Source organism: Lygodium microphyllum, chromosome 18 (assembly GCF_053477565.2).
Source record: "Lygodium microphyllum isolate KBCC chromosome 18, Lygodium_microphyllum_v1.1.10, whole genome shotgun sequence".
Classification (NCBI taxonomy): Eukaryota; Viridiplantae; Streptophyta; class Polypodiopsida; order Schizaeales; family Lygodiaceae; genus Lygodium; species Lygodium microphyllum.
This window is the reverse complement of record NC_141152.1, coordinates 137,349,351-137,374,553: the sequence shown is the minus strand read 5'-3', so window position 1 is coordinate 137,374,553 and position 25,203 is coordinate 137,349,351. Positions and strand designations below refer to the sequence as shown.

General features: G+C 41.0%; 1 protein-coding gene across 2 annotated transcripts in view; it reads left to right on the top strand.

Annotated features, from left to right (window-relative positions):
- The first annotated feature begins 6,239 nt into the window (after positions 1-6,239).
- MEE32 (dehydroquinate dehydratase, putative / shikimate dehydrogenase) overlaps positions 6,240-25,203 on the top strand; it is a 44,161-nt gene continuing 25,197 nt past the window's right edge. The window contains exons 1-3 of one of the 2 annotated variants that reach the window (XM_087699301.1): positions 6,240-6,790; positions 19,607-19,712; positions 19,993-20,226. In XM_087699301.1, coding sequence (XP_087555427.1) covers positions 6,588-6,790; positions 19,607-19,712; positions 19,993-20,226 — 543 coding nt within the window. In that variant the 5' untranslated portion in view covers positions 6,240-6,587. The remainder of the gene's footprint in view (positions 6,791-19,606; positions 19,713-19,992; positions 20,227-25,203) is intronic. The other variant, XM_087699302.1, reaches the window with a different exon arrangement.

Here is a 25,203-nt window from a genome sequence, read left to right as displayed (position 1 = left end):
ATTATTCGACCTTGGTGAAAGCAGAGCTGCTGAAGCTTCTGAAAGCTGAGTTCATCTATCTAGTGGCCAACAGTGAATGGGTCTCACCCATCATGGTTGTACCCAAGAAGAATGGCAAGCTTCGAATATGTGTGGATTTCCGCAAGTTGAATTCCAAGACGAAGAAGGATCACTTTCCTATCCCTTTCACAGACCAACTGTTGGACACAGTGGCAGGACCTTTATTCCCTTTTGGATGGATTCAATGGATACAACCAAGTGCAGATAGCAGAAGAAGATCAATCCAAGACAACCTTCACCACAGAGTGGGGGACCGACGCTTACAGAGTGATGCCATTTGTGTATGTCCCCTATACCAACAATAGCATAAGTCTGCTCAAGGCCCAAATCAATACATCTGTCAACCTCCCTGTAAGAAGAGAACCATGCTCTATGAGGGGTAACATGACAAGATGCCATAGAATCCAATAGCCAATATGAGGCTTAGACCATATCACTTAGCAAGAAAGTTGTAGGGAAACTAGATGACATGAGTACATGCTCAACTGCATCATCATGGATAACAACATATGCCTCACCACTAGTAATAGTGGTAACACCCATTGCATCTCCTGTATCTCTGACTCTCTGCTCATGTCAAGTCCATCTCTATCTCTACTGCACTCTAATCCATCTGAAACATTTTCTTTTAACATGCCCAAGCTTCCCACAATGGAAGCATACATTTGTAGAAGAAGAAGAAGATGAAGCATCTGAAGCCTCATCAATAGGGCTATCCAAGACATCTGAAGATCTCAAGGAGTGTAGGGTTGTCCCAACAGAGGGAACTTGCTCATCAAGACAACCATTAGCAAGTACATCAATGGTAGAAGCATGTTGCTGCAAGGACTCATCCATCCATAATGGAAAAGGGAACATAGAGGTATTAAGAAAAGATGTAGAAGCTCCCACGTAAACAAACCTCGTAGGTAACTGCATGACATAGCCAACCACAGTAGCATAAAGCAAAATACATATATCATAAGAGCATATGGATTTCAGCCATAAAATTAGCTCATAACCATACGCATAAGCATAGCTCTGCAGTACATAATGCCATTTGGGAAAAGCCAAGTCAAGCCAAGACCAGCAAGAGGCAAAAAATCCTACAAGAGTCAAGCTCTAAGAAAGGCCCAAGTATCTGTACAACAACATCCAAATAAGTGGCTCTGTAAAGTATATGACAGTAGACAAAGCGCATAGTCGGGTAAGCATCAAGAGCAACTGCTCTCTGACCTGTATGGGCAAAAGCAACCCAACTAGCATAGAAGCTAGGCAACACAGAAGCAACAAAGCCATGATTGCTAAACCCAAGTACGGTCAAGAAGTCCACTGATCAAGGAGTAACCCGCAAAGAACCAAGCATCAATGAGCAATGAACGCTCAATAACCAACTTCCAAGACAATGGAGCAAGCACTGCTCAATCTGCATCCAAGTAAATCCAAGATCCATAATCGGGGCATTAATGGCCAAATAGCATTCAAGCTACATAAGTGATAAGCTGACCAAATGCAAAGTGCTCCACAAAATTCTCAAATGCAAGTTGATCCAAGCCCAAACATCTACCATACTACAACTGAACCCAAAAGCATCCACATTAGACATCAATCCCGTAATGGATAGCATGGGGCATAAACCTTGTCAAGTGAAATGCCAACTGCAAAGAAAATGACAATGAACCAAGATTGAGCTCTACTCTTTGCTCAAGAAGCATCCGAGAGCATAAACATCAAGGCGGCATCATCCAAATACATCAACATATCATCCTGAGTAGTCGAGAGCACCTGTAGACCATATGCATAACCAAACTGGAGGTAAAATAACATGTCAATCAAGGTAGCATAAATCCCAACCAATAACGAAGTGTCTGCATCCAAATCAAGGCTCAATAGCTCTCAAATAGCATATCTGAGCATAAACCATGATGACCAAGTATCAATACATCCAATAGGACATCCGAATGTCAACAAGGAGCATTATGCATTAGCCGTCCCTGATAAAACCTTGCTGCCCAAACAATGTACAATAGTAAATCCCTACATAAATCGAGCTATGGAAGCTCAAACCAAGTCCCAAACCATCTCAAAACATTGGACAAACATCCCCAAAGCATCTAGGCATCAAATACCAAGCCTTGGGAGCATCACATAAGTTAAGATCATGACATTTTCTTGCTATAAATCAAGCTCAGATCTGTTGCAAAAAAAATTGTGATCAGAATTTGGCAGATTTGACACTGTCATTGCATTTGGGGCATGCCAAAATCCCAAGTTAGACTCTTAGCTTGACTAAATTGGGTTCCAAATGCCTGAGATATGAGAAAAAATGGGATTTTTTAGCCAGCTTTGAAACAGGCGCAAAAAAAAAAGTGAGCTGCTATTGTGAGGCCTGCTGTTTATCCTAAGGATAAGGGGGAAAATGGGGGCATACAAGGTCCCCAATGAATCCAAGGAACACAATGCAAAGAGCCTATGAGGAACGGGGAGATGGTTAGCATTGAATCTCCAAGCTCTAGGTCTTCAATCCAGGTTGAATTAATGGCGGGCCAAGCTCCACGATCAAGCTCTGATCCAAAGCTCTGATACCAATTGAAGTGGATGCAATGGCAGTGGAGAATGAGAAGAGGAAGATGCGTGAGAGAAGAGCACACACAATGTAGGTGTTGTCAAGAATGGCAGTGGAGAATGAGAAGAGGAAGATGCGTGAGAGAAGAGCACACACAATGTAGGTGTTGTCAAGAATGATATGATAGCCTTATTGTACTATGTCATATATATGAATAAAGAATATGGGTGGTCAGTGTACACGGGTAGGCCCAAGGGCCTTTTAGCCCAACATTCAGCTAATTTCTCTACGTTTAGCTCCTCATCTGATTGCATTGGTAATTCCTCCTAGTCTGGCATTTGCTCTAGACTCTTGTCCTTACCTATTGGAACATGCCTCCATTGCTTCTTATGAGAGTGGGTGTTGTGTTTAGAGCTGTTTTTCTCTTGCTCAGGAGTTTCGAGTAACTCTAGTGTAGAACTAAGAGATGATTTAGGGTTCCTATCATGTAGGCTTGGGTAAAACCAGTTGAAGAAGTTAGGTTTGTATTGATGGGAAGCATATAGATCTAGGATTGCAAGGTCTTGAGTGAGGCAGAAGACATATGCGCTAACATCAAGTACCATGCTCCCTACTCCTAGCTTGCTAGCCATGTGTAGATCTTCTTCTAGAAGCATTTTATCATAAAGTGGATATTTTTGGACAATGGAAAAAAGTTGGACATCATGGACCATTGCCAACACTCTTAATGAGATTGGATATTTTCTCTTCAGGGGGCAAGTGGTACAAAATATTTTCAAAGAACTGTTTTGAAAGGAATGTTTGCTTTGTTTTCCTTCTATGCACCTAAATAATGTTCCAAAGAACCTAATATAAAAGGACAACAAAAGGGAGTTGATTTTGTGTAATCACACAATGTGGTAGTGTGTTGTGCTTAGAAACTAAAGTTGATTTGACTGTGTGCATCAAAAGTTGATGGATGTTGCCCTCCATGGGTGCATCCTATGGTCGAGTCGCCAAATCAATTAGGTAACTTTTTGAATGACAAGCAATTGATTAATAACTAGTATAGAGTGGTGGGTCCTTAGGGTCAAACCATTTTAGGGGGAAAATGTGGTAGAGTATTGATCCTTAAGGCCATGAAAGTAGCTACAACTCTTCGTGAACCAAGTGTGAGTTGATCTTTGCTTGATGCTAATGTTGGGCCCAAAGGATACAATGTCTTTGAATTTCCCATAATGACCAATGCCATGCGTAGGTTAGATCTAGGTCACACGACCATTGCAAGGTAATTTGGGAGACTAGATAGTTTCTTTGAGCTATTTGCAAGATAGTTCGAGGAAGACAAGATGGCTCTTTAGAGCTATTGACAAGTCTATTGTCTAATTCAAGATGTGCCCCAACACATACTTGAGTTGTTGGTGCACCATGTCATCTATGTGGTGACATGGTAAGCTACATGGCAAGCTATCATGTAGTTATTGGTATGATATGGTGGGCTGCACATGGCGAGTTTTCATTTACTATTTGTTGTTGCCAATGCTAGTGTGTGGCGAGTACGTTGTCACTAATTTGTCAGGGTGAACATGTTATTGCTTTATTGTGGTAGCACCATAGAGCATATCGGGTCTAGGTGTGGTGCACACATGGCCTTAACATTTCCTTGGTGCATGACCCTAATGACCTTGACATGTGGCTCTAGAGGCCTTGGCATGTCTTGTTTATCACACCAATTTGCACAAGTTGTCGTGGCAATAACCATGCCCTTGATATGTGGTATAAATAGTCCCTTTGGTGTGGCCCTAATGGCCCTAGCATGTTCACATGCTAGTTTATAAGCTCACCAACTATAAAAGTAAAGACCCTAGCTACTTAATATTCCTCATGAATTGGTAAGTCCAAAAGCTACACCAAAGGTGCCATTACGAAGTAAATAAATTAGTGCCATATCCACATGCTACATGCTTAGTTTGAGGTATCATACTTTATCTTGCATTAGCATTATGTTGGAATTTTATGCTATTAATCTAAGATGCACTTGATCCAAGTGTTGTTGAACTCCCTAGCAAAGTCCTTGACACTCTGATCTACTCCTTGCTCGCAAGACTCTATTTGGGACCAAAGCTTAGCTTGACTTTCCATCTTTTGGAACTTTCCTTGAAATGCACTCCTTGAGGTCTCATACTCCAACTCTTGTGGGTGTATTTGCAAGCTCAAATGTTGTTCAATCCAATTATGCCCCTCTCTCTACAAGTGGAACCTTAGAATTTGTAGCTTATCATCATAGGGATTGGTATGTTTGTGTATGAGGCAACTAACCTCTAGTTTTTCCAAAAGCCTTTGGGGATCTTTTCCTTTTGCTGTGTGAAACTCAAGAAATAAGTTAGGCATCGTTTTGTTGCTTATGAACTTAGTGTTTTATGTACCAAAGGCCAACTCAATAAAACTTTTGACTAGCAGATGGCTTAACCCTATATATAATGCTTATAGACCAATATTCACAGTCATAGCTGCACACTACATTTTACAGACTACCTAAAAATGAATATGTTACTCTCACAATAGTTCAAAGGCTTAAAGGCATATACATAAGAAAGGATTAAATCAAACTTGATACATGAACATAGAAAGAGATAAGAATTGTTCGTGTAATTGAAGGCTCTTTGAAAATTGCTTGCGTTTTCTTTGTAATGACTTGTGATTTAGGTAAAAGAGTGTTTCACCGTGTTCAAGAGTTTCAAGTGTGCTTTTCCATGTTTGACATTGCTTTTTGACTAACTTAGATCTTTGTGATGTTAATGCGATGTCATTCCTTGTGCTGCATGTTGAATGATATCCTACATAACCTTAGTCCTATCTCAAGGTTGAATACTCTTTTAGAAGCTTAAGTTTTGGAACTTGTTAAAAGCTATACTTTTAGTACTTACTCTTTTACTATAGAACATAATAGAACAATATATATCTCATTTATATGGTGGAACGACACATTCCCCCTATAGTTATGGAAAAACAAAGAGACTTGTGCTAGCATGGTTCCATACTTGTATTTACTCTTGCACTCTTGCTATGTAATTGTAATATAAAAGTTACAATGTAATGTCAAGGCTTTAGCATTCTAGGCTTTGAAAAACTTTGTTACCTAGTTGTTTTCTCTTTTACAAGGTATTATTTATCAAGAGGATATCACTAGTCTCTAAGAAACATACTTGAAATGTCTTCATTTTGTTACATGGTAAGTGCTTTGCACATTTTAAACTAAGTAAATTTCATGTGAGCTACTTGCCTTCCAAGCATAAGATTGTAAAGTGGACAAGTGATGAAGATGACATTCACAATAAAAATTTGCTCAAAGCTTGAGTGCATATGTCTGACTAGTCTTTTATACTTATGCTTTGAACTTATCATATCATAATATTAAGTTGGTGGTATGTTAATCTATGCACAAACCGACAATACTAATCATAAGTTTGTGCACTATTAGCAATGCAACAAGCACTTTATCCAAAAGAGTTAGTTGTTTTCCTGAGCAACTTGAACCCCGTAGCCCTTCTTCCTCAAAGGCTTTATAAACATTTTCCGATAGCAATATCATTCTATTGGCATTAAAATAGGTTTGTGCATAAGGAAACGAAAAGGGGCAAGAAACACGTTTCAAATTCATGTTGCAAATTGTGTGTTTGATCTCCTCATTTATTTGTTAAAATGGAGAAGGAAGACTGGTCCGGATGGTCTCATGGTCTCATGACGTAATAACGAGTAGCTTTAAGCTTAAGCCTTACAGCCATGGAAGAAGAAGACCTTTACCCTACGCTCGGGTCCCTGATGAGCTAGCAACTCCAGGGCACATGACCAGTCCAAAGCGACGAAGAAGATCAAAGTGCAGCCATCGCCAATAGGGAAGAAGCTCATGAGCTGAGGCCCTTGGATGTGTTTCTGCACAGTACATTGAAGATCAAACCCGTTTTTGCAGTACTTTCCAACAGAGAGAGGAGCGAGAAAGACCATGGCAGAGAACAATGGCTGCCTCCTTTGCGCTCCTCTGATCGCCAAGAGCATGCCAGAGATGCTGGAGCAGATGCAGCTGGCAAAAGCTCAGGGTGCGGACATTGTTGAGCTTCGTGTGGATCACTTGGTTGGCTTCAACCCTAGCACAGATGTTCCATTGCTCCTCAAAGAAAGGCCACTTCCTGCCATTCTTACTTACAGGTTCTTGTACATCTCTGCTATTATGCGCGGTGTTTCTGGCTGGCAATTTTACTTCTTGGTGTTGATAGATTCCCTTTTATCACAATAACAAAAGGAAAAACCAAAGGTGGCAAAATATCAAAATGTGAGTTGATTGGTACTTTCAATTGTATAATCCTTCAGTATCGAGCTGGAATTTTTAGATTTACTACTCAACCTCACTATTTGAACGTACAAGATGAGTGCCATAACAAGGAGAGTTGATGCTTCAAGAGGTTAAGATGCATGAATGTGCATAGTATCAGGGCAAGTGACAGTCCATTTGAGTAGTAATATTTCGTCAGAAAATTTCACGCAACTGTTATCTCAAACCAAGTTATCCAGAGGGTTAAATGTGGAATGTCTTGCAACAAGTAACCCCAAAAACTGGACCTTGCGTTCAATAAGCTGCTCACATTTATGCTCACGCCCTTTCACAAGTGCAATTTGGAGGTTTTATGCAACAGGCATTGCAGTTTGGCCAGCTATGGTCACATACAACTGAGTTCACAACATCTCTCTCTCTCTCTCTCTCTCTCTCTCTCTCTCTCTCTCTCTCTGTGACACACATGAGGTGGTTATTGTGCTATGTTGATGTGTTATGGGTAAAGTGGAAAAGAAATTACTTAGATGTGTCCAATGGTTCGTTGGGTTGTAGCCATATGTAATGAAATCACACTCTTGGAAAGCTTATGGCTGAGCTGGAATGCTCCGGTTGGGAAGTGACATACATGGACATCATCATCAGCTTGATTTGGTGCCCTCATTGATGCTGTGGGTTGCGTGCAGGGATTGTTCAGTCCATCATCATTGTATCAACATTCTTCTTTAGTCAATGCAGTTTTCTTTTCTCATCTTTTATTTCCTCTCTCTCTCTCTCTCTCTCTCTCTCTCTCTCTTTCTGCTTCTCTCTGTGTTCGTGTTTCTCTTCCGGTGCGCACTCTCACAGAAAGGGACTGCAAGCATAGCTTAGTTGATAATACCTTGAGGTGTCCCACCCCAAAGTAGCTAGGGCATCTAGCCATAGGGGTACACGTCAACTACCCAAAGATCTACCAAGACTACAAAGGCAATGGTTTTCTTAACTCGACAAGCCAAAGGGTCACCCCAGAGAGGCTGTAACCAGTCTTTCTCCTTAAATAGGTGGTAAATAACCTGATTCAGCACTATTTACAGCAATTAACAAATTCACAAAATTGAAATGCACACTTTACCATATAATCTTGGACATTGGATACCGTGTTGGCCTTAAAACTGGCGCCCCTTTCGATATTTATTTAACTTAATTGAAGAAGAAGTTGATGTACAATGGGATTCTCCCAATCCCTTTCGGTATTTCAACTCGCCCTACTGTCCAAAATGACCAACAAGTCTTCGGTTTGATTTGCCCCTTCATTCGGGTAGTCAATTGGCCTTTACCTGCTTTGATGGAGATGGAAAATGCCCCAAGTTCATTGATTTGTTGGTCCCTCCACTTAAATTTGACTAAAAACAGCTTTAGCCCTGTTGAATCCAAGTCTTGGAGCTTCCAATTTCTAGCATGTTTCTTGAGGAGGTTGCTAAACCCTAATTTTTGCTGTTGTAGATTAGGGTTCACAACAGAGAAATCTGAAATTTCTTAGTCTTTGGTGATCTCAATGTTGTAATCTTCGGAGTAAGGTCGTAGAAAGGCTGGGAGATGAGAGAGAATGCTTAGGAGAGAGAAAATTTAGACTTTCTTCGCTGTGAACCGAAGAAAATCCGTCATTTATTGTTGTTGCCCTATCTCAACAGCTTCTAGAGGCAAAGAATTGAAGAAAATCAGTTATTTACTGTTGCGTCCTTGTCTCAACGGCGTGTAGATGCTGACACCTGCTCTTGATTGGTCTTCTCTTGCCCTTGGTTGTCTCAGAAGGTCCTCCAATGCCTGCAAATTAGATCAGCAACATCTCCTCCCTCTCTCTTGCAAGCTAAGTACACAAAAAATTGCTTCTCTCCAGCCTCTAAAGACGTTTTTTTGTCTTGCATGGGCATTTTTGACAAGTGGCAGCCTTCCCAAATGGTTTTTCCAGCATTATCCATAATTAAATATGAAATTTCAATCTTTAAATGCTGAAAATTAATCTAATAATTATTTCAGTGCCTTGAAAAATAATCTCATTGGCCAATAATTAAATTGGCTAAGCAACTTTCATTCTGGAGTGTCTCTGTGGCATCTTTGACCATCAGATTGGTGTCAGGTACCGTTACATGTCACTTCTCTAGTGTCACTAGCTGAGACTTATGGCCAAATGAATGATTTATGCCAACAACTGGTACCAGATACCACCAAGTACCTGTGCGGTATAACTTATAGCAACTTTTGTCTTTGACATCTCATGATTTCCTCGGATCCCGAGCTCGTAAATTTACTCTAATCCCAATTACATCTCACATGTGCAACATTTACTTAACCATGTGATTAAAAATTAATCCACATGTTACGTGAGGTTTTAAAAATACATGTCCTCATGACATGGGCCAAGACATCGCACAAAGGATATGTGTCAGTTGCACAATGGCCTAGTAAAACTTTCAAAGGTGATGGGACCACTTTGAATTGTTTCCCTTTTTGAAATTTTTTTGATGGGGGGCAAGGAAATTGTGTCCGTGGGGAAAATAAAGGGATAATTAGATCCAACATTACAAAATAGAAGACTATCCCAACCACCCATCTAGGGTGTTGGTGATGAAATAAAGGGGCGAAGAAGTATGAAAGTGTGGTGGTAATAGAGTTTCCAGTTGTGACAACTTAGGATCTGCTTAGGGGTGCTTTGTACAATGAGATGCGTAGATGAATACTACATGATGAGAATGTATATGCCCCAAGGTATTACTCGGACAGTGTTCCTTGTGGGAAAATTGTTAACTTGCCCAAGTGTTTTTTTACAAAGATGATGGTGATGATCATCGGCTAGTCTTTGTGCGAGACTCACATGCAACTCGATTCTGACTCATGTCTTAAGCACCTTTTTCTAGGGATCCTATGACGCCCTATTAAGCATCTTCATCATTGGAGGCTTTGAGAAGACATTATGGTCTTAAGGAGGAGGTAGACACACCTTCACCTTCACCATCTTCTTCATCATGTTTTGGTCATTTTACAAAGGAAGAGTTTGAGGAGTACTTGCATATCATGTATAGTTCGGTTTACACCCCTCCAATGAGTGCTACTACTTTGTTTGGACCGATCGGTGAGATTGGTCATCTCCCTAATCTTGGAGGGACCATGACATTCAGCCTGTGGCAATGCATCTCCTTCATCATAGCCAGGTCTTATGTCAGGTTCGTATAATCTTTTTGAGTTATATGAGCTAAAATCCTCTTCTGTTTCTCATTTTGGTGTGCAGGATCCAGATGGTTTTTAGTATATTAACTTTAATAAAGGAGGCTCTTGAAGCAAATACCCTTTATTAAGTATATCTCCACCCTTTGATTCATTTAAGTATTTAAACTACACTTCTCAACTCACCTTTATCCCACCACTATCTTCTCCACATTTTGGTCTTCTCACATCTTCATTCCAAAATCTTAGATTACACTCTACTTCCGCTCGAAGTACTCTAGGGGCTGGATCTTCCATCTCGGCTCCTAGCACTTTCTCTTTCTCCATCCCTCAATCTCCCTACCCTCCATTCACTACACCTCCTGGTGCATTGTTAGGGGGAATGCTGCTCTTTAATCCTGTATCTTCCACATATCCCCAACTTTTCCACATCTTTACACTTTGGTCCGGCCGTGATGGGCATCCCTCTCACTACCCTCGGCCACTCACAACCCCCCCATACGACCTATGAGACACTGGGATTTCTATCCTTTGCTTATGGATTGTTGTCACACATCCCTTGGGTCATTCCTATGTAAGAATTTCCATAAGCTGCTACTCGTGCTCCTATCCCTCCACCATGGGCTCCTCATGCAGTTACCATGCCCATGCCCACATTTGCAATCACTGTGCACACTTCTCGCATGCATGGTGGGCACTTCAGGATTGCTTTCCAAGTGTATTTCACTTCATTCTATCTCCCCTATCCATCCTAACCGAAACCAGCCTTCCTTCCGTGGATGGCTGGTAATTCCCTAATTACAAACTTAGTTATAGCTATTACAAAACTTAGAAATGCAAATTAACTCGCAATCTTGGACAATGGACACCCTGTTGGCTCCAAAATTGGTGTCCCTTTTGGTATTTCTTTAACTTAATTCAAGAAGAAGTTGATGATGTACAATGGGATTTTCCCAATTTCTTTCAGTATTCCAACTCCCCTTGTTGTCCAAAATGACCAACAAGTTTTCAATCAGATTTGCCCCTTAATTCGAGCAGTCAATTGGTCTTCACCCGCTTTGATGGAGATGGAAAATTCATTGATTTGATGGTCCCTCCACTTGAATTTAACTGAAAACAGCTTCAGCCTTGTTGAATCCAAGTCTTGGAGCTTTCAATTTCTAGCACACTTCTCGAGGTTGTTGCTGAATTCTAATGTTTGCTGCAGATTAGGGTTCACCGTAGAGAAATCTGAAATTTCTCAGTCTCTGGTGATCTCAATGCTGTAATCTTCGAAACAAGCCTGTAGAAAAGTTAAGAGAGAATGATGAGGAGAGAGACAATTCAGACTTTCTTCGTGAAGATATGAAGAAAATCAGTCATTTACTGTTGCTGCCCTGTCTCAACAGCATGTAGATCCTGCGACCTGTTTGCCCCTGGCTGCCTCAAAATGTTCTCCAATGGCTGTAGATCAAACCAACATCATCTCCTCCCTCTCTCTTGCAGGTTGAATGCCCTAAAATGCCTCTCTTCAGTCTCTAAAGATGTTTTTCAGTCTTGCATGGGCATTTTTGACAAGTGGCCGACTTCCCACATGGTTTTTTCAACATTATTCATAATTAAATATTAATTTTCAGTCTTTAAATATTGAAATTAATTTATTTTTGGGTGCTCATAAAAATAATCAGACTGGCCAATAATTAAATTGGCTAGGCAACTTCCATTTCTGAGTATTTCTACGCTATCAGATTGGCATTAGGCACCATTGAATGCCACTTCTCTAGTGTCACCAAGTGATACTTATGGCCAAATGAATGACCTAGGCCAACAACTGGCACTAGATACTACCAAGTATCTGTGCAGCATAACTTATAGTAACTTTTGCCTTTGACATCCCATGATTTTCTCGTGTCTTAGGCTCGTAAATTTACTCTAATCCCAGTTACACATCACATGTGCAACATTTACTTAACCATGTGATTAAAACTTCATTCACATGTTAAGTGAGGTTTCAAAAATACATGTCCTCATGACAGTCCCTTCCCTCCCCCTCCTCCCCGCGCCCCCCCCCCCTTAAAATCCTTGCAATCGTCCTCGATTGCACTGCCAGATGCATCAAAAGCAAAATAGTGGATTTGAATTTCCACAAGGCATCATAGTTAACACAACATTGCGCACTGCTACTCAAACATTCCATATGCCTAACACATGCTGAAAATTACCAACCTACATAACATAACATAAGACTTCTCAAAAACATTGCGAGATTATCATGTGACATGTTTGTTTCTCATGAGCTCAACTTATCGGGCAAAACCAAATGATAGCATAGCATAAAACAAGCATAAACCATGGCTAAAACATCAATTGTATCATGTGTTAGATATGCTCAATGCCCCACTCTCATAAGGTTCCACCAATGATCCATGGTGCTCAAAGTTGTAAGGTCCCCATTATGAGGAGAAGCCAAATGTGAGCCCGGATATTGGTTGAGTCTTGACTTGTATATCAGATGAGGTCTATGTGATTGGATGGCAAAAAGGTGACCATTGTGGGTCTAATCTTTGGGTTGGATTGAGTAGCTTAGCTGGTAGCAACTTGAGGCACATTGTATCGAGTTGTGGGGCAAGGGAGTTAAAAGGGGCCTCTATTTTGGGGTTTGGGGGCCGCGGAAGCAGCCCTTGGATGGGGGGTCCCCGGCCCCAACCCGACGGTAAAGGGAATATTCCTTGGCCGACTAGTGGAGGCTCATATGGTAGGTCGGTAGGTCGGTCAGGCCAACCTAATCGCCTTCACGGGCTATAAAAGCTAAACCCCTTCACAGCCATGGATCATCCATCTTTCACCCAATCAGAGTTGTTCCAGCTAGCCTTAAGCTCTTCACCTATCTTCGGTCTAGATCGCCATCTAAGCTTCACTGTGGAAGCACACGGGTGGACAGAGTTATCTCTGTATCAGTTGTTTGGAGCTAAAGAAATTTTCTAATTCTCCTCTTATCTGTTGTGTACTCTCTATCTCTATCTCTTTCTCAGATTCTGTTCGCTACGCCGTGTAATTTTTACATCATGACATATGCTGCTATCCATAAAACGAGCTGAATACCACTGAATATTAATGATCCTACATTGAAAACTAGCATTCGTTAATCAATTCCCAATGATCATTAATCAATGCAAATGTACAGTTTCAAGGCTGTAGTGAAAACCATACCCATTTGCATTCCAAACATAGTGACTAGTATACTGAATAGTGATCTCTTGGGTGGCAAACATACTGTCAGCAACAATACCCTGAATGTATGTTGAATACATATGAGATTCACTACATCTAGAGTTGTCCATTACTGAGGAGTGGAGGTGCTAGCTCCCTCACGAGCATCAGGTAATACTTTGGACCTTGCTCTGCTGAACCTGATTGAGCTCGAACTAAAGTCAGCTCTAACCGGAAAGTATCAAGGTAAAGTTGCAACAACTGGGGATGGCCTTCCAAGTCATCCTCCTCCCTCCATTTGGCATCCATTGGTGAATAATTGTGAAACTTCATCAACCTTCTAGAAACCTTACCCTTGATCTTCCACTCTGTGTGTCAAAATCTACTTTGGTACGAGTATTTCATTGAGCTCTTCAACCTCAGGCTGAATTTCAGCAGATATAGTACCATATCCCAAATTCACTATTGAAGGAATCCATGTATTCTAAAAACATCAAAGGAGACAACAGCCAAGTTAGTCTTATCAAAATCTTAATTGAGTAATCAGAGTGAATATGGAGGATAGCATAATAATTTCTTAATTATATATGGTGTTTGCCTAGGGATAGTGGGTGTGGGTGTGTGTTTGAATAATATTTATCTTCACAAAAATTTGAACCATATATAAAAAAGAAAAGTTATGCTCTTGTCTTTAAAAGAACTTTCATGAGTAAAATATCATAGATTCATCCTATTTTGCATAGGTAAGATAGTGTCTTTCAGAGAGGCATGACCCTCATCATTATTTTTCTTCATTATTGGGAGTCCGTGGTTAGCAACATTCATCAAGCACCAGTATAGTAAGGTTAAAAGCTATACATATATCAATGCACATGAAAATTGTTAGGTAAAAACCTAGACCGCACTGGGAACTACATATGTTATCACCTTTAACCACTTGTAATTGATGTCCATGATAACAATGGTTAAATAAACCTAGCTTACCAAGGACTCAAAAAAAAACTTTGACAATTCACACCTGGGTTCAATGGTCCATGCATTAAAAACGACCATCTCTATCATTTTAAACCCACTAGTCTCACTGATATGGAGCCCAAGACTAAGGAACTAGAAATCTCAAAATTTGTAAGTAAATTTAAAAGGAAAATGCCATTTCTTAAGGGCAAGAAATAACCCTTTGAAAAGAAACAATATGTAAGGCCAAAGTTAAGTCAAGATGACTTTGATAAGGCCAAAAAAGAAAGGCTGTATTTCAATTGCCTATCCCCTAATCATGCTGCCTGGAATTGCCTCAAAGGAAAAAGGGGGAAGATAAAGGAAAGGATAAGAACAAGGGCAAGGGAAAAGAAAAACAAATCCATGTAGTGTAGACTCTAGAATTAAAGGGGCATGAAAAGTATAAATCTTTAGAGGTTTTGCACAAGGATGTACAACACAAGTGTTGTATGTCAACTTCTATGTGGCAGCCTACTTTTGGGCCACATGATTTAGTTAGAGTGCATGGATTGATAACTGGAAAGAGGGTTAGAGTTATGATTGATGACTTTGCTACCCACAATTTCATAAATTATGCACTTGTCAAAAAATTGAAACTTTCCCAACAAAAGAGTGGGCATCAATATGTTGTTCGTATGATGCAAGGTCAAGATAATAAAATATGGGATACAATGGTATCCAATTTGGAAATTTAGATTCAAGGATATAAAGATAAACTTGATTTTCAAATTATGAATATGGAAAGAGTCAATATTGCTTTAGGAAGGGAGTGGCTATGGGGATTGGAACCATCCTTAAAACGTAGTTATCATTATAATACATTGGAATTTGAAAGTGATGGTAAGACTTTTGTGATTCAAGGTGAACATGAAGTATCTGATAACCCTTTGTTATGTTCCACTGAAGTTCAGAAGCTGATAAAGAAGGAAGCTTGTGAGGTATATATGTTATGGTCTCTTCGTGTGCAAAACACTTTTACTTTCTGTAATATAAAGCAACAAATTTCTTATGTTTGTGAGTTGAATATAAGTAATGAATTAAGTGGTTTGTTAGATGAAATTTAAAGATGTGTTTTCTTCTGATTTACCAAGTGGCCTTCCACCAGATAGGGGTGATATAAATCACCCAATTGACACAAATAAGGATATACACCCTATTTCTAAACCACCTTATAAGTTAAGTGAAACACAGCACCAAGAAGCTGAAATACAAATTAAGGATTACCTTGATAAAGGGTTTATACAACCCAACAATTCACCTTGGGCTTCGCCAAATTTATTGGTAAAGAAAAAAGATGGTTCTATGCGACTTTGTGTTGATTATAGATCACTTAACAAGGTAACAATGAAGAATAAATTTCCTATGCCCAGAATGGAAGATCTTTTTAATCAATTACAAGGGGCAAAATTCTTCACAAAGATAGACTTAAGATCGGGCTATCACCAAGTAAGAATTAAGGCACAGGATGTTCCTAAGACAGCATTTCATACTAGATATGGGCATTATGATTTTTTAGTGATGCCTTTTGGCCTCACTAATGCACCAATCACTTTTATGAAGCTGATGAATAGTGTGTTACGGCCCTATCTAGGACATTTTGTAGTAGTCTTCTTGGATGATATCTTGATCTTTAGTAAATCAAGAGAAGAACATTTGGAACACTTATGATTAGTATTCCAATTGTTAAGAACACATTCCCTTTATGCGAAGAAAACTAAATGTGAATTTTTCGCACGAGGTCAAATATTTGGGGCATATTATCTCGAAAGAGGGAATTAAGATGGATCTAGAAAGAGTAAGGGCAATTATTGAATGGCAATCTCCAAGGAACCTGGAAGAGCTGCAGATCTTCCTAGGATTATCTAGATTTTATCGGAGATTCATTTGAGATTATGCCAAAATAGCTGTTCCAATGACAGACCAACTTGAAGGGAAAGGGAAGAGTTTTAATTGGGGAACAGACCAAAATGAAAGTTTTCAAAAACTTAAGGTGGCTATTGCTACAGCTCCAGTACTATTAATTGTGGATCCTAATAAACCATTTGTGGTTGAAGCCGATGCCAGTGATAAGGCGACAGGGGCAGTCTTATTACAAGAAGGTCGACCAGTTGCTTTTGAAAGTAAGAAATTAGACCGTGCAAAACGGAATTATTCTGTTTATGAGAGGGAGCTGTATGCAATAGTACATGCAATGAAGAAATGGATGCACTATTTGTACGGTGCCAAACTTTTGATCTTGTCAGATCATGAAAGCATTAAGTGGCTTAATGACCAACCGGATCTACAAGGGCATAAAGCCAGATGGACCGAACTCCTCCAAGAGTTCGACTATGAGATAAGATATAGAAAAGGAAAGTATAATGTAGTGGCTGATGCACTGAGCAGAATACCCATCATAAATGAATTGAGTTTTACTCAGTTCACTTCCGATTTGCTTGAATATTTAAAAGGGAAATGCCAGGTTGATCCGGCATATTCCAACATTTGGGAAGCAATTGAAAATGGGGATCCAAGTGGAAGGGCCTCTACTGAGGAAGAAATATTTGAGGATGTTCAACAAAGAAATGGAGCATTAGGGGTTGCTCAAATGAGATTCAAGTGGAAGAATTTTACCATTGATAATGGTTATTTACTCTACAAGGGTAGGGCATGTGTCCCGAAACATGAAGAAATAAGGCGCCAAATACTCTTTGAGTGTCATGATATCCCTAGCGCGGGACATCCGGGAGTTCATAAGACGTATAATCTTATTAAAAGGCAGTTCTATTGGCCTGGAATGAATAAGGACGTCCTTGACTATGTGGTCAAATGTAATAAATGCCAGGTTAATAAAGCTGAAAGATTGAAAATGGGAGGACTTTTCCACCCATTAGAGATTCCTTTCGGAAAATGGGAGAGTATCTCCATGGACTTTATTGTTGCATTACCTAGAACACAGAGGGGGCACGACTCTGTGTGGGTGATTGTGGATAGGTTAACCAAAATGGCTAGGTTTATTTCAACTTCAACTGATGTTAAAACACCAGAATTGGCTAGATTGTTCGTAGACAACATATACCGATTGTATGGCCTTCCGGCAAATATAGTTTCTGATCGGGATAGAAAATTTGATAGTCAATTTTGGCGTGCTGTATTTAGGAAGTTGGATACTAAACTTAGCATGAGTACGGCGGACCACCACCCGCAAACTGATGGGCAAACTGAAAGGGTTAACCAAATCTTTGAAAATATGCTTAGGGCATATGTAAGTAAAAGGCAAACTAATTGGGAAAAGTATCTACTGATAGCAGAGTTTGCATATAATAGTGCCAAGCACTCTTCCACTGGATATAGTCCATTTATGTTAATGTATGGGTTTCAACCCAGAGTTCCTCATGCAATAGGACTGCATAAGGAAAAGGTTCAGGCAACTAAGGATTTTTTGGAGGATATGAATAGTATGTTAAAATTTGCTCAAGAAAATATTAAGAAAGCTCAAAATCGAGCTAGAGCATATGCAGATCCTCACCGAAGAGACATCTCCTTTGAAGAAGGAGAATTGGTCTATCTTAAGGTGCCTGAACAAACTAAAACCATGAAAACAGGACAATGTCCAAAGCTTTCACCCAGGTATTGTGGTCCTTTCTCAATACTTAAAAAGGTGGGATAACTGGCTTACAAGCTCCAACTACCTGCTGGTAGTAAAATACATCCAGTTTTTCATGTAAGTAAGTTAAGGAAAAAGCTGGGTGATTTGGATAATCTAATCTTAAATGATAACATTGAGGAGGTATTAGATGACCAATCTAATCCACATGAACCAGAAAGAATATTAAATGTTCGTAACAGACGAACAAGGAATACTATTTATCAAGAATGTTTGGTTAAGTGGAAAGATTGTTCAGAAGAAAGCTCAACATGGGAGCGAGTAAGTACCCTAAGGAAAAGGTTTCCCAATTTACAGTTGGACCTTCCAAGTATCGTTTTCGAGGACGAAACCGATTCTTAAGGGGAAGGAAATGTTACATTAATAAGGTAAATTATGGGAGACAGGCGCGAGGGATGACCGTCCGGGGGCCTTGGGCATCTGAACGAGGTCTAGGGGAGCCTAGAGAGTTAGAGAGTCCGAGAATAGTAGGACTCACCTGAAGTGGATGGCTGGCAGAGGAAACGAGAAGGGAGGTGCCAGCACTTATCTAGGTGAGGTTGGGAGGAGAAACGGAGGTCTCGTGCCACTGATTGTTCAAGAGGAGTCAGTCCGCCATCGCGAGTGATTTTGCTCTTCATCTGACGGGTGACTATGTATCATAGAGCTAGAGACAAACCACCACATTAGCGGCTGCTTGGTCTACTATGAGGTTCGGGTCTCTTTAGAGATGGGTTTGGGCCACTATCGAGAGTCATGGATTACACTAATTAGTGATGTCTTGACCTCTTTCTCCTTGAGATGATGGCTTAGAGAGACTTTCCTCAAGAGTAGAGCTCTAGGGCACCAGGACCTATCCAGTGGCAGCTTACAAATGTTCTTTACAAGGGAAACCCAAGGGGCTTTAGAGCCGTCCCAATCTTAGTCTATGTTTGGGAGGAACATTTAGGAGGCCCCAACATAGCCATAGTCTGCACCTACATGAGTGACATTGATTGATCGAGCGGTCTAGCTTCGTCAATCTAGACGTCCTAGATCTTGACCCATGCGTCAATGACATGCATATGAGGACACAAGATTATTGCTCGGCGGGCTAGAGCCAAGCCCCATGTAACACCATGATATTACTAGCCTTGGTCCATGTACATTAGACTTTATCACTCCTAATTGTATTAGCTAGGACTTTTTAAAAGCTTTTAGCCCTATAGCTCTTAGCTTTCATCTACTGTTCATTTACATTTACTGTTTTTTTAGACAGTTGTATCATCATACAGATGGTTGTAACTCATGGTCTCATACGTCACTTTGGCCTTTTATTGGCCTTTGTCCTTTTTTCATATGTACTTCAGGCTGTGCTTGAATGTCGGGCTTAAACCTCACTTTGTTCAATTCTTTTTTATGTAAGGTGTACTCATTTACAGCAGCAAGTGGTCTTGATATATGGTGCACTGTTCACTTTGTTTTGACTAGAGCAATATGATCTTTAAAGTGACACTTTTAGAGCGTCTTTGAATACTTGTGGCATATTTACCTGAGTTATGAAATTTTTCTAATTTCTCCTGTTTTGCAATGTTCCGTTCCCTCCCCATTCCTAGAATGGGACCTTTCCCTTCCTATGTCATTCCACTTCAGTATATTTCTAAGCACTTGGTTCCATAATCCTTCAGTGATGTATTTTGTGCAGGCCAGCATGGGAAGGGGGAGAATATACAGGAGATGAAGGCCCTCGCCTGGATGCTCTTAGGTTGGCAATCCATCTTGGAGCCGACTATGTGGATGTCGAACTGCAGGTTCAGTGATCTCTCTTTGTATATGTAGTATATGCAGGCATGAAAGTATGCAGCAAGCTTATTCACTCTATTGATGGCATGTGATAGAGATAATTGAATGAAACTTCAGCTGTGCATATGACTTGGCTGATGCAGAATTGCTTAGATATTTTTATCGAGCTGTAGCTATATTCCATGTTGCTTCAGCTTTCTCTGTAAGCCGTTATATACTCGCCTATTACCTCCTTTGCACAAGAAGATCTTCTTAATAACAGGAATGGGGGGTTTAAACTTTTTACAGGTTGCTCAAAGTTTTTTAGCAAGTCTTCCTGATAGAAAGTCAAGTGACTCCAAAATTATAGTGTCCAACCACAATTTTCAAACAACACCCTCAGCTGAAGAATTAGGTGCATTGGTTGCAAGAATCCAATCTACTGGAGCAGATGTTGTAAAGTTTGTGACAACTGCAAGCACAATCACTGATGTAGCAACTGTATTTCAAGTTCTTTCGAGATCTCAAGTAAGTCCACAGAAGGTCTGGTATCTCTCAATGTGATCACCTTATAAACTTGCAGTGTAGAGATTCATTTACATTCAAATTGTTGTATCAATACATCAAGGAACCATGCCTATTTTAAACTTCAATATATTCAGTAGCCATTGGTGATATAGTGGGAGAAGGAGACTCATAGGAAGTTCTTAATTTGAATTGAGATCATGAACTAAGAAGATGTTCTTGTCTTTTGAAATGAGCTCCTTCAACATTGTCAAAAGATTACATGAGAATATTATGGCATGTTCCTGTTTTGTGGGTAGTTGTGCTGTATTTTCTTCTAGAGTAATTCATCCCAAGATCATGTGCAGAAGTATAAGGATCTCTTTGTGATGAATCTTGATTGATGGGTACTCAATGTGTGTACCTGGTGCAGGCATTTCTCTTCAGCATGTTGTCCACTTCTTAAGTTGCCGTGGCTGTTTTTCTTTTATCTTTTGTTGGACCTAGCCGTTATGGTGACCATAAGGCTGGTCCAGTTTAGGATGATTTGTTTGGCTGGCTGCTGCTTCCATGGGTTGGGTGTGGATGAACAGAGGATAGTGGTCGTATATGTTATCTGTTGACCAACGGGATTATAGATGCATCTCTACTTTTGAGTCAGTTCAAGAGGATGTTTGAAGGATGCACATAGTGGTTAGTGGTGGTTTGTGGCTTAACCTTATAAAGGTGACTGAAGGGAGAAGCTTGAGTGGGAGCATGAGCAAGTGGAAGCAAGGGAGGTGCAAGCTATGGAGGATGGAGCAAGAGAGTAAGAAAGAAAGAAAGCAAAAGAGCAAGAAAGAAAGAAATAAAGTTGTTAACATCTACAAAAGGCCAAATCTGTGTGTGAGACCAAAATGTTACATCTGGAAGTTCAGGGAATTTCCCATGTCCCAAAATAGTGAACAATACATAGCTTACGAGTACAAAATGATGAGAGAGAGACTCAAGATATGGAAACTCCAACAGTCACAATGTGTGATTGGCCTTCCCTTATTCATTAGTCATTGAAAGAATAAAGAATGAAGTGATAGTGATGGGCGTTCGTGGCCTGCAGTGTACAGGTGTGAGGATACTGTAAGTGTAGTAAAGTGTAGTGAATACATGGACAGTGTAGACACACATACCTTTACCGTCAACAATCTTCTACTTAAAGGCAAATGTGCCTCTAGTGAGGAGAGAACAAGAAAAAAGTGACAAAGTACAAATGGTCATAAAGTACAACAGGATGAGGAAAGACATCATCTCATCCAATGTCCATCATCTTCCTAAGGAAGGAAAAATGCTCCGCTGAGAGACTTTTAGTGAGCAGATATGCAAGCTTTCGGTGAGTTGAGATCTTGACAAGCTCAATAGACTTGTCCTTAATGGCCTCTTTAATAAAGTGGTGATGTACCTCAATGTGCTATGTCTTTGCATGGAAGACCGGATCTTTGGCCAATTGAATAGCACTCAAAGAATCCAAATGCATTGTAAGGACTACATCAGTAATACCAAGGTCTGTCACTGGACATCCTAACCAGAGAGCCTCCTTGCAAGCCTTAGTGGCTACAACATACTCCACCTTTGTAGCAGATAGGGCCATGCATTTTTGCACCTTGGATATCCAAGAAATAACACCTCTAGCAAAGGTGAAAACATAGCCAGAGGTGGACTTCCTACTGTTCGAATCTTCAGAGGCTATAGTCTCATAAAAAATCACATTTCTACTCACTTGGATCTTTTGTGTCTTTGGGTTGTAGAGCTGATAGCCTTTCATGGTCGTTTTGTAAGGTCGGTGTGAACCAACTCGAGCGGAGTTGAAGCTCTTCGAGTAGCAACCTGTGGATGAGGATGTCTATGCTGTTTACCCCTCAAGCAACTAGGGCAAATAGTATGAATGGGAGGGAAATCTAGAAGTCCCTCCACCATCTTCTTTCGAGAAGCCTGCCTAATAGCATCAAGGTTTCAATGCCTATAGCGAGCATGTTAAAGCTGTCCAAGCTCGTGTGAAGACCGCACAACAAGAGCTGTGAGTATGTAAAGTCCACCCTTCTGTGTACTTGTTCAAAGAGTAGCTCCAGTAGATGCATCCTCCCTAGTGATTGCATCTTGGGTGAAAGTGACTCAGGTATCCAGTTGCGTAAGATCGCAAACAGACAAAAGGTTAAAGCTGTGATACATAAAGGACCTTGGCCAAATAAGTATACCGATTCGGCAATAGGGAAATGGTCCCATGCGTACGAGGACGGAAGATTTGTCACCAATGGTGATAGATTCCCCCTTTGGATCTCATGTCCTAAGGACAATCTTGGCGGTAAGTCATGTGGGAAGAGGCCCTACTATCCACAAGCCAAGGCTTCTCCGTAGAAGAAGCAACAAGAGCTGTATCCTCCACTTTGAATAAATGGACGAAGGCCGACTCAGTGGTAGCGGGTGTAGTCTTTGAATCCTTGGATTCCTCATTGAGTTTCAAATTGGGGTACTTCTGCTGCACATCTCCTTCGGATGAGTGCCCTTTTCAAAATGTGGGACTCGGGCTTTGTGGAATCCTTTGAATCATCCTTCTTGTCCTCTTGTTTCTTGGCCTTGGGGCTTCTCCTTCTTTTGTCCTTCCCCCGAACGTGCCGTAAGAGACTTCATGGAGCCAAAGCCATTGGCACCTCCATCGTCGAGCCACTTGTCATGCTCCAAGACTAGTGGGGCAAGGTGCTCCCAAAGAAGAGTATCATGGGTCTGTCAGAAGTGGAGCAGCAATGGAAGCGTAAATATATGCTGTAATGAACTGTTGAAACACAAGACAAAGGAAAAAGGGAAAGAAAGAAGACAATATAGATGAGAACTCAGATGTATGCTCGGGAAATGGAATCCATATATCAGACACGAGACTGTCACATACAACAGCGAGTCACTAGTTGCGTGGGCACCAACATTGGCTCCTTTCTCCACGGGACCTCTAGGTGGTGAACTGATTGATTGAGGAGGAGAAGCCCAGAATATATAGGCATGAATAATGCCATAAAATATGTTAGGGCAGCCAACGTTAATACTGGCTGACTGGTAGTAATAAATGCTATAAAGCATAAAACGCTACATAATAAAAATGCCTAAAATATCTACATAATGTGCCCAACCCATAATACATGCTCAGACTCACACATGAGTTGACATACTTTGCTAACATCCTCTCTCAGATCATGGGTGATCTGATACAATACAATGGTACAATGATAAATGACTCATCATAGTCCATACAACAGAGAACCACCAAGTAGAACCATGGATACCCAAGTAGTGGGTGATCAAGCCACCACCAAGGTGCCTTGAAGAGAACTTGATGTCGATGTCGATCATACCATCGCTTGAAAATAGAGAAGATTGTAGTAGCTTTCAATGTTTGTCAATAATGCCTCTGATGTAGCACATGTGACCATCCTGTCACCAAGGCCGTAGCATATAAATGACCATGGATCCCCCGCCTTTGGCCAGACCACCAAAGTGTCTCCTCATGTGAGCTCTAGACGAAAGCCACCCACTCTGTGTCAAATAACCAGCCCATGAACTTGGATGCCAATCCTAGCTCTAGGATTTGAACTTGCCAGCAGATTTCGGTCGATGTGTCAGGGACGTCCCTCTCTGGATCTTGTGCATCTGTATAGAAATATAGATGAGGCACGGCCGCCCCATCTCACCACCCTCTCACACTCCCTCTCTAGCACTGTAGAGTTGTGAGGGATGACCTCATCACCACCACTAGAAAGCAGGTGAGGAAGGGGCCACCAAGCGCTTCCCACGATCTGAAGAAGAGGATCCCTTTCGCGCCTTGGACTTCACCTTGGCTGGAGGATTTGAGTCGGAATCTGAGGCAGATGATGACTTGTCGGAGGAGTCTGCATCCTGCTTCGTCTTCTGCTCCTTTTTCTTCTTGGAAGCTGCTAACTCTTTGCAGTCCTTCCACAAATGGCCCTTCTTGCCATAGTGGTAACATTGGGCCTTCGACTTCTTTATCTTTGAACCTCTCTGAAGCTGCAAGAGCCTCACCTGAACCTCCATAATGTGACGGAAGCCGCCCCTGTAGTTGCAAAGTCACCTCATGCTTAAGCAGCATCGAGGACATATGAAGAAAACTGACACGAGTCGTAGATGTCTGCACCCGTAAAGCATTCGCCACTCCATCAAACTTTGGAGGAAGCTTGTAGAGTACCGTACCAACAAGATGTGCCTTTGATAGGGCAGATTGCATAGTCTGAAGCTGGTCTTGGATCTGGGTAACTTGAAGTAGAAATGATTGGATCGTATCTTTGGTTTCAAACATTGGCTGTTGGAGTTGGCCATAGAGAGTAACGACTCTCATGGTGGAAGGAGCCTCATACATTAGCTACAACTTCAACCATACTTCGGAAGCTGTCCTGCAAGAGATGACCGCTAGTAGGATATCTTTGGAGATACATCAAAGTGTAAGCATGAGCATCGTCTGAGTCCCATGTAAGCAGTGCTTCCTTAGGGTTGTCTTCATCAAAATCAGCTGGAACAAGAGAAGATCGCTGAGGACGTTGAATAGCTCCGCAAACCATGTACCATAACCGTGTCTGGATGAGCTGGGCCTTCATCGCTGCACTCCACGTGTGATAATCAGGTTCATGGAGCTTGTCATCAGTGGATGTGCATGGAGGAGCCATCTGTAGAGAATTTAGAAGAGAGGTAGAGAAAAGAAGGTATTTGGAGAGGGAACACAACCAAACCACAAGCACAGACTGCAGAAAATGAGAGTTCACATGCAGGATTCACCAAAATCTGACCAATGTAAGACAAAAGCTGCTGCAAAAAGGCAAAAAATCAGTCAAAAAACTGCCAAAAACAGCAAAAAATGGCATGATAATGCAAGCGCTCAGCCAGGAACCAAAACATAGGCTGAAACAGACATGCAGGGTGTACAGATGCTGATGTTAGGAAAAAACGTAGGTAAAATAGGTCACCTGGTTGGAGGAGTAGCTGCTT